This window comes from Patella vulgata, chromosome 2 (assembly GCF_932274485.2).
Source record: "Patella vulgata chromosome 2, xgPatVulg1.2, whole genome shotgun sequence".
NCBI classification, from domain to species: Eukaryota; Metazoa; Mollusca; class Gastropoda; family Patellidae; genus Patella; species Patella vulgata.
Window position 1 is genome coordinate 33,381,695 of NC_065880.2, and position 12,907 is coordinate 33,394,601.

Sequence of the window (12,907 nt, forward strand, 5' to 3'; positions counted from 1 at the left end):
CACATTTATTTCTATGAAAATGAAATCTTGCCTTATCTTATGTTTTGAGACTACCAATTTAGAAAACTAAGATCACAGGAATTATTTTCCTTCAGTGAAACAAATTCTCACCGAAAAAGATTTTAATAAATTTATTTTATTTTTTCAGCTGAGAGATCCAAAGGTTAGGAAAATGGCTGAGCTTTTAGAAAGAACAAACAGCAGTTATTTCCCATCATTTAAAAATATTTTTAGAGATGTAGTAGCTGGTAGGTTGAAATTATTTGCTTTTGTACAGCTTGCACCAAAATGATCCTAACACAACTTCCTTAGTTAAGGGGTTTCATAAAGTGTGCCTGTTTTTTAAACTTTTTGCTGTCACATTCCTGAATACAAATATTGCTTTTAGTTTTAAAAAACCTTTCAACCAAAATGTGGAAGATATTTCTTATCAAGTTTAACTTTCATATAAGTTTAAATTTCCATCATTGACAAAATGATACCATAATTTTGTTGTTTGAGATTGATCAACATACTTTACTTTTGTTTCCTGAATATTAATTTTTTTAATTTTCTTTGTTTTAATTATTACAGCCTTGACTGAGGCCCAAGACATCAATATGTATCTTAAGCCCTTACGACATTATCTTGAAGATTTAGAACAGGCTGAATTTGATGAATGTATACCTCTGTTATCGCCTACTATCTACACTGTTTGTCAAGTCTGGACCCACTCTAATTATTACAGTACTCCAGGCAGAGTCATTGTCTTATTACAAGAAATCTGTAATATGATTATTAATATGGTACGCTAAATCTAATTTACCTTTACACCAACATAATTATGTTTCCCCTGTTTAACTGGGGAAATGACACATGTTGCTTTAAGCAGTTGACTAGTCAATTAGTGAACATAGGTTTTGTATTTCTTAATCTTAATTATGTTTTTACCCCTCAAAACATTGATAATAAATTTCATTATTTCTTTGTAGGCTGTAGCTTTCTTGGATCCAACTGAAATATTCAAAGGAGAAGTAGAAGAAACAATAGATAAAGTACAGAAAGCCTGTGAAGTGTTGAAAGCTTTTAAAGATACCTATGAGGACCACAAGGGAAAACTCAAATCTTACTATGATGAAGGTGTTGAACCAAAGGAATGGGAATTCGATCCACAACTTGTTTTTGCTAGATACGATAAATTCAAACAGCGTGTTGAAACAGTCAGGGTAAGTAAAAGACCTCATGCACTTTTCTTCTGAAGATTAGATTTGACGATTATTAGATTTCAAGGCAACTGTCTTTAATTTTTTCAAGAGGGAGATAATCAAGTAGGAGTATTTACATCATTTTGCACATTTACTAATAGCTATGTATTGGTGGCTATTCTTCGATTTTGAAAATGGTTAAAGTTAAAGGTGTCATTTTGTATTATTATTAGTAATTTGACATCACACCTGTTAAATATAATGCAGCATTTTATGTAAAATTTGACAAAAATGATGTGTCAGGGGAGATAATTCATTTGAAATAAAATGTGCCCCAACTTTAAATTAAATTTTAAGTCTTTATTTTTCAGGAATTGATGGAAACTGCATTGGAATTTATAAAGTTGGAAAAAGTTGAACTTGGAGGAATTAAAGGAAAATGTTTGAGTGGCCAAGTCATGTCCATTTTTGAAGAATTTAATGAAATCTTCCGAGTTTTCTCAGAGAGAGGTTATGATTGTTTGGATCCAAGTAGTGATGTAAGTTTTGATTAATCAAATTGATTTTTTTTTTTTTATATATATGTAATATTAAACAAAGTTGTGGATTAGTAAGCTTATACTTTTCGGGCTTTTTTTTTCACAGGAATTTTTAGACGATTATCAGAACTTTTTAGAGAAGATAGGTGATATTGATAGAAGACTTGCTACAATTATATGCCAGGGTTTTGATGACTGCTCAGGGTTGGAATCTATTTTTAAGGTAAAACTTTTAAACAAAATAACTTTGATAAATTGTCTTGAGATCAAACATGCAACAATATCTTCGCAGATTTAATCTTTTGACGACCTTCATTAAACAGGGAAATATTTTGTTTACTTTAGTTAAAATTATTTAAAGTTGAAGAATAAATGAAATGGGGTTTAACATCCTACTTTTTTTGCTCCATCCGGGATAATGAAAACAGAATTTGAATCCGATGAAATTTGAAATTAAACCGAAGCTTGTATTTTACTTGCAGCTGATTGACATAATGAATACACTGTTAGACAGACCACTAATCAAACAAGACTTTGAAGCCAAATATCCAGTAGTAGTAGTGAATATGAACCATGAACTAGATGAAGCCAAGAATATTTATGATTTACAATTGGCTAAAAAGAAAGAAACTGGAAAAGCGCCTATTCACAAGAACATGCCAAGTGTTACTGGAAGTTTAAGATGGTCGAAAGAATTAAATGAGAGAATTACAATACACATGGGAAACTTTAAACATATAGAACATCCGTTAGTATAATTTAGTTATATCGTAATCTACAAGGATTTCATATTGTATAAATATCAAATGTAGACATTTCAAGAAAGTTTTTGCAGTTAAAAAATTTCATTCTGAAAATGGGGGAAGCAATTGTTATCTTTTCTTGCTTGATCATTCATAGCTTGATCCTTCTTTTTTTAAAGAAAAGTTACAAAGAGGGAGAGGTTAGATAGCAGCCCTACTCTGTGTCATCGGCCATCTTGGTAACATAAAAACCCAAAATGGATTTCTATAACCCACTGCTGAACACAATGATCCATTTATATACTGGACGAATATTTGAATTGATGTCAACTAAATGTTATATATTTTGTAGTTGTATGGAAACTGAAGAAGCACATCTTGTATTTACCAAATATGAACAAATGATGAAACTATTAGCACTGTGGGATCAACAAGAGTATAAAGAATGGACAGCGGGTGTTGATGATGCATGTTCGTTTAATTTATCACAACCATTGGTTACGCGAAATGGAGAAACCAAACTTATTTCTGTTAACTTTGATAGACAGGTATAGTGAAACTGTTTTATGCAAGCTAGATTCCGAGGCAGTGTTTAATGCAAGTCTTAATGGAAGAAATTCTTGAGTTTCAACTTTCCTGTGTGGATCATATAATGCTTTTATTGGATTTGTGTAGTCTATGTATGTTCCTTTCATTTCATATTTTGATAAAGAATTCGTTTTCTTTTCTAGTTGGTGGCTGTGTTACGTGAAGTGAAATATTTAGAAATCCGTTCTGAAGAAGAAGTGCCAGGAAGTGCCAATGCTGTGTATGCTAGAAATGATGAATTTAGAAAATATTTAGCTAATTTAGACTTAACTGTACAGTGGTACAATAAAGTACGAAATACAATATTAGAAGTCGAATATCCGTTAATAGAAAGTCAATTACAAGATATAGATGTACAGTTAGAAAAAGCAGAAACATCATTAAATTGGAACAGTCAAGGTTGGTTGAAAAGTTACATTATTGTTATAGTTAAATGACAATAATTCCATATTTTTTAGTAACAGTGTCAAAATTAAATGTTGCTCGATCTTGAAAGTTGAGAAACGTAAATTTCTCCTTATGACAAATTGAGTATAAAAAAACCCAAGGATTTGCTCTGTGATAATTGACAAAAATCTGGGGTTTTTTTTATGTATCGGTTCTTTTGTAGAGAATGTATTAATGAATTATTGTTTGTTTATACAGGCGTGTGGGAATACATTGATGAAACAAGAGAGAGGGTACATAATCTGGAAACGCGCGTACAGAAAGCTAAGAATAACGTAGAAGAAATACAAAAGATTATGACAACGTGGTCTAAGGTTTCACTATTTGAAAGAAAAGAAGATAAACACGATAGTTTATTACATTTAGATGACCGTCAAGATCGTCTTAATAAACGATACAATGAGATTAAACAAGCTGGTGAAAAGATCCACACACTACTCAAGGTATTCAATTAGTTTTACTTACTATATTCATTCATGTTTTTATTTGTCCAATTTCAATATTCTCCTGTTAGTTATTTTAAATACAGTTTTATAATGACATTGAAATTTAACAATTGTGCTACCCTGAAATGTACACTATGGTTTAATAAGTTTTTATATATTCTTGAATGCCCAAGTGAGACAAAGTCACACAAATTAAAAAATTTTATAATTGTTAAAAGATTATTTCACAAAATGGATTAAATATCAATGTAAAACCAGCAAAACTTAGGCTTGTTTATTCAAAAATCAATTTTGATATGATTGATATTAAAAGATTTTTTTCTGTATTTTTAGGAAAATCTGGAATATTTTAAAGCAGATGCCAACTCTGATATTTGGAAAGCATATGTTGATTATGTTGATGAAATGATTGTTGATGGTTACTTTAATACGATTCACTGTAGTTTACAGTTTCTCTTGGACAATACGTCTTCTAATAAAAATTCTGATCCCTTGTTCGAAGCACGATTAGAACTGCAGGTACCAGACATGGTGTTCTTACCATCTCTAGAATACGGAGTGGCAGATGGATTCTATGATTTAGTTGATGGTTTAGTCGGTGATATTTATAAACAGTCATCTTTAATACCTCGACTAGCAGCTCACAGTGGTCAGGAACATTATCAGGTAATGATGCTTCTGCAGATATTCTGTCTTTACTTGAATGATTGGTCATTACAAATTTAGTCCTATCAATATCTGATAAGATAATTTGATACAGTTTAATGCCGATATCCTTCATGTTAGGCTCAAAATGCCCCATATAAAGTTCTAACGTGACTTTCCATCAATCAGTTCAATTTTTTTGTTAGCTTTGAAGAAGTTATATCCTAAATTAAAAAGATAGAAATTGTGTACTAATAGTTCAATTATTAATTCCAATCAAATCAATCAGTTTTGTTTCAATTTTTAATTGTCTTTCAGCCTGATTTAGAAGATATGGAAGAATTATCCGAGATGAGACAGGAGATAATGGACAGGGTACAGACCATCATGAACAAGGCGTGCGAATATCGTAATTCATTTGATAACTACGCATATCTCTGGGTTGATGATCGTAATGAGTTTATGAGACAATTCTTGTTATATAATCACGTTTTGACAACAGAAGAGATTGAAGCACATGCTGATGAAGGAGTTCCTGAAAGCCCCCCAACTCTTGCTCAGTTCAAAGAACAGGTATGGTGGTACTCTATGACTAGCTTTAATTTGCTTTAAAAGTTGACCAGTATTGCAGTCAGTCTTGCTGTAGAAATTCAAAAAAAAAAAAATTAAAATTGATGTCTGAATGAAATTAGACAGAAAAAAAGCATTTTTGACCTGTGAAAATTTTAAAAAGCATTAAAGTTATTTGAATGTTTTCTGTTTTAGATTGATACATATGAAAAGATATACGAAGAAGCATTTTTGACATGTGAAAATTTTAAAAAGCATTAAAGTTATTTGAATGTTTTCTGTTTTAGATTGATGCATATGAAAAGATATACGAAGAAGCAGAACATGTTGAAGCCACAAGTTTATTTGATCACTGGTTCCGTGTAGATGCTAAGCCATTTAAACAAGCTCTATTAAACATTATTAAACGATGGAGTTTTATGTTTAAACAACATCTTATTGATCATGTCACCAACAGGTTAGTTAAATCCACTCAGTGGTCATAGGTAGCCATTTTATCCCTGATTTTATTTGCCATTCTAGATGTAATGATTCCATTAATACTTTTGTAACATAGTCTGAACACTTCAGTAGAGTCGGTTAAAGCATTCCCAGCTAAAACATGTCATCCCATAATTGCCAGGAACTTCATGCTCCTGTTCAAATTTTTTGGTCGGCTAAAAAAGTTATGAAGGTTGTTCTTATGATATCAAAGAAATTACAAAATCAAAGTTTGGTCTAGAAAAAGTAGTTCAACGAAAGTAAATTTGTTTCCTTTCTCAGTTTAAATGTGAGATATTTTTTTTCCTAGTTTGAAAGAGTTGGCCGAGTTTATTAAGGTAACAGACGCAGGTGTGACTAGACCACTAGAAGAAGGTGATTATGATGGTCTTGTCGCCATCATGGGTAGTCTTTTCGCTGTTAAAGAACGCCAAGCAACCACTGATGAAATGTTCGAACCATTAAAACAGACGATTGAATTGCTGAAAACTTACGATCAAGAGATGCCTGACGAGGTTCATCTACAACTACAAGAACTGCCAGAACAATGGAACAATACCAAGAAGATTGCTATCACAGTCAAACAGCAGATGGCACCATTACAAGCTAACGAGGTTGCTAATATTAGGAGAAAGAGCGCTTCATTTGATGTGGAACAACACAAATTCCGAGAGAAGTTCAGGTCTATTAAACCTTTCCGATTCGATTGCGAGCAACCTTATGAATATCTTGATAGAGTAAGTTTAAAGATATTCTATTTTATTTTTAGCCTGTTCTGTTATGAATGGAATTAAATTCAAGGTATGTTTATTGATGAAGAGCAGATTTAGAATATTTCTGACAATCACATCTCTCTTTTGGAAATATAACTTTCATATAAACTTTCCTCCAGGTAATTATTATTTTATAAACTAATTGTTTTTCTTTGAATTTTTCAGAATCATGAAGAAATCAGTAAAATGGAGAGAAATATGGCTACTTTAATGGAATCAGCTGGTCTGTTCGAAGTGAATGTACCTGACTTTAAACAATTGAAACAATGTAGAAAGGAGATCAAACTTTTGAAGACATTGTGGGATTATATTATTATTGTTAAAAGTAGTATTGATGATTGGAAAACAACGCCATGGAAAGAGATTAACGTGGAACAGATGGACATGGACTGTAAAAAATTTGCAAAAGATATCCGAATGTTAGACAAGGAAATGCGAGCCTGGGACTCCTACATGGGTGTTGAAAATATGGTGAAAAATATGTTGACATCATTAAGAGCTGTCGGTGAATTGCAAAATCCTGCCATTAGAGAAAGACATTGGCAACAACTTATGGCTGCCACCAAGGTACGTTATGGGAAAATATTTTGTAATAGGAGGAAATAACCTGAAACTTATTGCAAAGTGACAACAGATTTATAGTCGTTGGTACTTAGTTTTTGATAGACTCAAATTATTTTCAAACATAAAAATACAAACAATATAAGGTTAATACCATAACTGCCAATTTTTTTTTTTTCCAAAATAGATTTTAAATTTTTGTTTGCTCTTTCAGGTACGCTTCATGATGGATGATAGTACAACATTATCAGATCTTCTGTCTCTCAATCTACATAACTATGAAGAAGAAGTACGTACTATAGTAGATAAGGCTGTTAAAGAAATGAGTATGGAGAAGGTCCTGAAAGAATTGGACGTCACCTGGTCTACCATGGAATTCGAACATGATAAACATCCTAGAACAGAAATTACAATTCTCAAAACAAGTGAAGAACTTATTGAAACTCTGGAAGACAACCAGGTCAGACATTTTATTAATTCATCTAATGACCTCATATATAGAACTTTATTATGACATCATAGATGATTGGATATTTTCAACTAGGTCTATATGATTAATGATGCAATTTGATAATGAAGCATATTAGTCTCTAAACCAAAATTAGAATTCAAATTCGAGTTTAATTATGTTCCACATATTTTGTGATTTAGGATGTTAAGATTTTTAGTTTATTTTAAATTTCTGTTCCCTTTACTTGCTGAATTTTAAGAATTCAAAATTGCAATTGAATTACTCAAACTGTAATATTTGTATTTTAGGTACAACTGCAAAACATGATGACCTCCAAATACATTGCCCATTTCTTGTCTGAAGTATCAAACTGGCAGAAGAAGCTCTCTACTGCTGATCAAGTTATATCTATCTATATGGAAGTACAGAGAACATGGACCCATTTGGAAAGTATCTTTATCGGTTCCGAAGATATCAGGAATCAGCTACCAGAAGATTCCAAGAGATTTGATAATATCGATAATGATTTTAAGGTGGGTAACATTTAGACAATTTAGAATAGGAATGCATTTTTTTGTCACACAAAATTAATGAAACATCATCCAAAAGCGAAATGTTCTTGGAATACAACAGACATCCTATATTTCTGATTATCGACTGTCCACAATTTGAAAGAAAAATACTATATAGATTTTCTATTTTTTTGTAGGAACTTGTCAAGGAAGTAGAAGTAACCAAAAACTGTGTAGATGCTACAAATAAACCTAATTTATATGAAAGATTAGACACATTACAAGGACAGCTTAGTCTTTGTGAAAAAGCTTTAGCAGAATACCTAGAAACTAAACGTTTAGCCTTCCCCAGATTTTACTTCGTTTCGTCAGCAGATTTGTTAGATATTTTATCTAATGGTAATAATCCACCAGTGGTAAGTCCAGCTGTTATTTTTTATAAATTTTTCTAAATGTCTGACGTATGTTGTTAAGCTTTTATCTGTTTCAAGATTTTTAAAAAAAATATAAACCGGTATACTATATATATTCTTTTACTAATGAATTCTACTTTTTCTTATTGTACAGTGTCAGAGGTCAGAACAGTTGGACTTTTAATCTCATTTCATTTCTGATTTTACTGAATAGTATAAGCTTTTACTTTAATATGCTTCCACATTGTTAATTTATTATTCATGTATTTTAGGTGGCTCGTCATTTAACAAAACTATTTGACAGTTTGGCATCTCTAGAGTTTGAGAAAGATTCAAGTGAAAACCTTTTGAAGTCGGCAACTTGCATGCACAGTAAAGATGGCGAAATGGTGACATTAAATAAACCATGTGATCTAAATGGACAGGTTTGTAAATTAATTTGAAAATATTTGTTTTAATTTTGGGACCAGAAGCTGGGCCTCAGTTGCCAATTTTCTGGTTCTTGGTGGGGCAACACACTTTCAAAAAACATACTTGTTCCTTGGACAATTGTGCATCAATTGAGGCACTTCAATTTTTGGTATGACTTAAGTTTTACATGAATTGCTTGTTCTCAGTTATATCCTTTGTAAACAGCCAAAGCAGTCAAACTGACTGAATGTTCAATGCTCGAGAAAGTGATTATTATTATTAAATGAAAATGTTTTATTTTTTTAAATCAGGTTGAAGCATGGTTGAATCGGTTATTAGAGGCTATGAAGGCTACAGTTTTACATGAATTAAATGAAGCTGTACAAGGTTATGAAGAGAAACCCAGAGATCAATGGTTGTTTGATTATCCAGCTCAAGTTGCTCTGTGTGGTACTCAGATCTGGTGGACAACAGAAGTCAATATTGCGTTTGGTAGATTAGAAGAAGGTTATGAAAATGCCCTAAAAGATTACAATAAAAAACAAGTAAGTGTAGTTTATGATATTGAAGGCAAAAAACAGATTCCAAAAAATAAATATATCTATTGATGTCTATTGTAATGTATTGGGCTGAACAACTAATATTCAAAAGGCAGTATCACTCTTTTCCAATAATTAATGACATTGAAATAAAAATATAGAATTGTTATTTTAATGGAGATTTCTTTGGAATATATTTTTTACCAATTTCTTTTATTTCAGATTACTCAGTTGAATGCTTTGATTACCATGTTAATCGGTAAACTGTCATCTGGCGATCGACAAAAAATCATGACAATATGTACTATTGATGTACATGCTCGTGATGTCGTAGCCAAAATGATTACACAAAAAATAGACAGTTCACAGGCTTTCTTGTGGTTGTCACAGCTTCGACATCGCTGGGATGATAATCAGGTGGATTGCTTCGCCAACATCTGTGACGCTCAATTCAGATACTCACACGAGTATTTGGGTAACACTCCACGATTGGTCATCACACCCCTTACTGACAGGTATGTTCAATATTCATTTGACCATTTCTGTTAAATTATTAATTATGAGCTTAAATGTAAACATTAAGTTTGATTTCGAATTGGAACAAATGAACTGCAAGTACAGTATTTTTTGGTTTACTTATGTATTTCATTCATTTATATGACATTACCTTTTTGTTGGTTTTTCATTCCATCTCTCACTAATTGTTAATTTCTCTTCATCTTTTAATTCCAGATGTTATATTACATTGACCCAGTCTCTACATTTAGTTATGAGTGGAGCTCCTGCTGGCCCGGCTGGTACTGGTAAAACAGAGACTACCAAAGATTTGGGCCGAGCTCTTGGTATTATGGTCTATGTATTCAACTGCTCAGAACAGATGGACTACAAGGTAATGATTCAACATTGAATTTAACATTAAAGGCAATGTATATTGGTGAATACCACAAAGAAATGAAAATAACTATACATTAGTCTTAAAATAACCTAGTTAAATTTTAAGGGGTCATTACATTCAATTCAATTTATTATAAAAAGAATTGAAACCTGGTTGATAAACTGACATTTAAAATATTTAGATAGTGAATCCCTTTAAATTATATAGTGATTCCCTTTAAAGTATTTACTGATTCCCTTTAAAATATTTAGTGATCCCTTTAAAGTATTTAAATAGTGATTCCCTTTAAAGTATTTAAATAGTGATTCCCTTTAAAGTATTTAAATAGTGATCACCTACAAAATAATTAGATAGTAATTCCCTTTAAAATATTTAGGTAGTGATGATTCTCTTTGAAATATTTATTTAGTGATTCCCTTTTACTATATTTAGATGGTGATTCCCTTTAACATATTTATTCATTGATTCCTTTTAAAATATTTAGATGGTGATTCCTCTTAAAGTATTTAGGTAGTGAATGTTAAAAATATTTAGATTTTAAAGTATTTAGGTAGTGATTCTGTTAAAAATATTTAGATTTTAAAGTATTTAGGTAGTGATTCTGTTAAAAATATTTAGATTTTAAAGTATTTAGTGATTATCTCTATTTACCACAAATAAATTTTTCATTTGTTTTATTTTTCAGTCCATTGGTAACATCTATAAAGGTTTAGCTCAGTCTGGATCTTGGGGTTGTTTTGATGAATTTAATCGTATTTCTGTGGAAGTGTTATCTGTAGTTGCTGTACAGGTGAAATGTATCCAAGATGCTATCAGAGATAAAAAAGACATCTTTAATTTCCTTGGTGAGGTGATCCGCATGGTACCTAGCGTTGGCATCTTCATCACTATGAATCCGGGTTATGCTGGTAGAACTGAATTGCCAGAAAATTTGAAAGCACTATTTAGGTAATTATCTTTAAATATTATTTGTTAATTTATAGCTGAAAATACTTTAGCAGGTAATTCAAAAGTATATGTTTGTTTCTCATATTTCAGTAGGAAATGAGTTAAATACATGTATCTGAAAAGTTAAAAGATGTATGTTTCTGTGGAAAATGTAACTACTAATTTTTTTTCCTCTCTGAAATAATATTTCAAAATATATATTTTTCTGTTTTATTTCAGACCATGTGCTATGGTTGTTCCTGATTTTGAACTGATTTGTGAAATTATGTTGGTAGCTGAAGGTTTCTTAGAAGCCAGACTATTAGCTCGTAAATTTATTACACTTTATAGTTTGTGTAAAGAATTACTGTCAAAACAGGTAAAGCTTCTTGTCAAGTATTTGTCATCATTTAGAAATATTTTGGCTATAAAATGTCTTTTAATTGACATACAATATTCTCAACTTATTGTCTATAAATATAAAGTCTATATTTGTATTTTGTGTTGTTTTATAGGATCATTATGATTGGGGTTTAAGAGCTATTAAATCCGTATTGGTAGTAGCTGGTTCGTTAAAGAGAAGTGACCCAGGAAGACCAGAAGATCAGGTAGGTTCTTGATTCATGGAATGTAATGCAACCAATAATTATAGATCAAAGGGTTATATTCTTGTGATAAATTAACATTTACACCTGAATGCAACTACAAATATCCATTAACTGTCTGATATAGAAAGAATGAAATTTACATCATAGTTAGATATAAAATCGTAGAAAGACTGAACATATAATCTATGGCACCATAATAGTATATTTAGTACCGTATTAAGAATTTTTATGGAATGTGTAAGATTATAAATTCTAAAAATATTCCTTAACTGTCTATGATATAGAAAGAATGAAATTTAAAAGGTATGATATGAATGTATTAAATGCATATGTAGTTAGATATAAAAATTTAGAAAAGAGTGAACATATAATCTGTGATACAGTAATAGTATTAAGAATTTTTGTAGAATGTGTAAGATTATAAACTCTAGCTCTGTCTCTGCTCTAGAGAAAAGATGAGTTTGATTGTAAAACTAGATATTAGTATTGAATGTATAACTATTTATAATCGTTATTAAGGAACGCATCAATCAGGTAAGATAGTTGTAACACAAAATACAACGCATGGTCAGATGTACGAGATCTTCACGATTACTATATGATTTTACAAAAAATAGAAGTTAGCAATAAGCAATCACGTTTATGATGTAAAATATTTGTAGCATGTCTGTTTCACAATGATGCATTAAAATAGGAATCTGTTTCATAAATAAGAATATATAAATGTCTGTTTTTCTTGCATGATTAATTTTTCTCATTTTTTTAAAATCCTGAAGAAACAATGCTAAATTGTATAAATTTATGTACCATTAGTTTTAAAGTTTTTGTTGGTATCAAGGGTTTTACAATTCACCAGTGAATTACTCCAATATTAAAGTTCTCATAATTTGATTCTACTACCTTTGATTCAGCTGCAAAATGTGTGCAATTCAATAAATCTTTTTATTTAAATATAAATTTTTGTTTTTAACAGGTATTGATGAGAGCCTTGAGAGATTTCAACATCCCCAAAATTGTAGCAGATGACATGCCCATTTTTATGGGTCTGATCTGTGATCTGTTCCCTGCATTAGATGTACCCCGTAAACGTAATCTAGAATTTGAAGCCCTGATTAAACAAGCCACATTGGATCAGAAACTACAACCAGAAGATAACTTTATCCTAAAGGTTTGTA

General features: G+C 31.0%; 1 protein-coding gene across 1 annotated transcript in view; it reads left to right on the plus strand.

Moving 5' to 3' along the window:
- LOC126809577 (dynein beta chain, ciliary) overlaps nt 1-12,907 on the plus strand; it is a 29,000-nt gene that overhangs the window by 1,723 nt on the left and 14,370 nt on the right. The window contains exons 4-28 of the mRNA XM_056098633.1: nt 149-248; nt 574-785; nt 972-1,205; nt 1,556-1,723; nt 1,830-1,946; nt 2,206-2,471; nt 2,819-3,014; nt 3,198-3,453; nt 3,700-3,944; nt 4,281-4,613; nt 4,911-5,165; nt 5,450-5,619; nt 5,953-6,379; nt 6,581-6,982; nt 7,191-7,436; nt 7,736-7,960; nt 8,137-8,355; nt 8,625-8,777; nt 9,075-9,308; nt 9,525-9,817; nt 10,035-10,191; nt 10,883-11,145; nt 11,365-11,503; nt 11,640-11,732; nt 12,706-12,900. Coding sequence (XP_055954608.1) covers nt 149-248; nt 574-785; nt 972-1,205; nt 1,556-1,723; nt 1,830-1,946; nt 2,206-2,471; nt 2,819-3,014; nt 3,198-3,453; nt 3,700-3,944; nt 4,281-4,613; nt 4,911-5,165; nt 5,450-5,619; nt 5,953-6,379; nt 6,581-6,982; nt 7,191-7,436; nt 7,736-7,960; nt 8,137-8,355; nt 8,625-8,777; nt 9,075-9,308; nt 9,525-9,817; nt 10,035-10,191; nt 10,883-11,145; nt 11,365-11,503; nt 11,640-11,732; nt 12,706-12,900 — 5,598 coding nt within the window. The remainder of the gene's footprint in view (nt 1-148; nt 249-573; nt 786-971; nt 1,206-1,555; nt 1,724-1,829; nt 1,947-2,205; nt 2,472-2,818; nt 3,015-3,197; nt 3,454-3,699; nt 3,945-4,280; nt 4,614-4,910; nt 5,166-5,449; nt 5,620-5,952; nt 6,380-6,580; nt 6,983-7,190; nt 7,437-7,735; nt 7,961-8,136; nt 8,356-8,624; nt 8,778-9,074; nt 9,309-9,524; nt 9,818-10,034; nt 10,192-10,882; nt 11,146-11,364; nt 11,504-11,639; nt 11,733-12,705; nt 12,901-12,907) is intronic.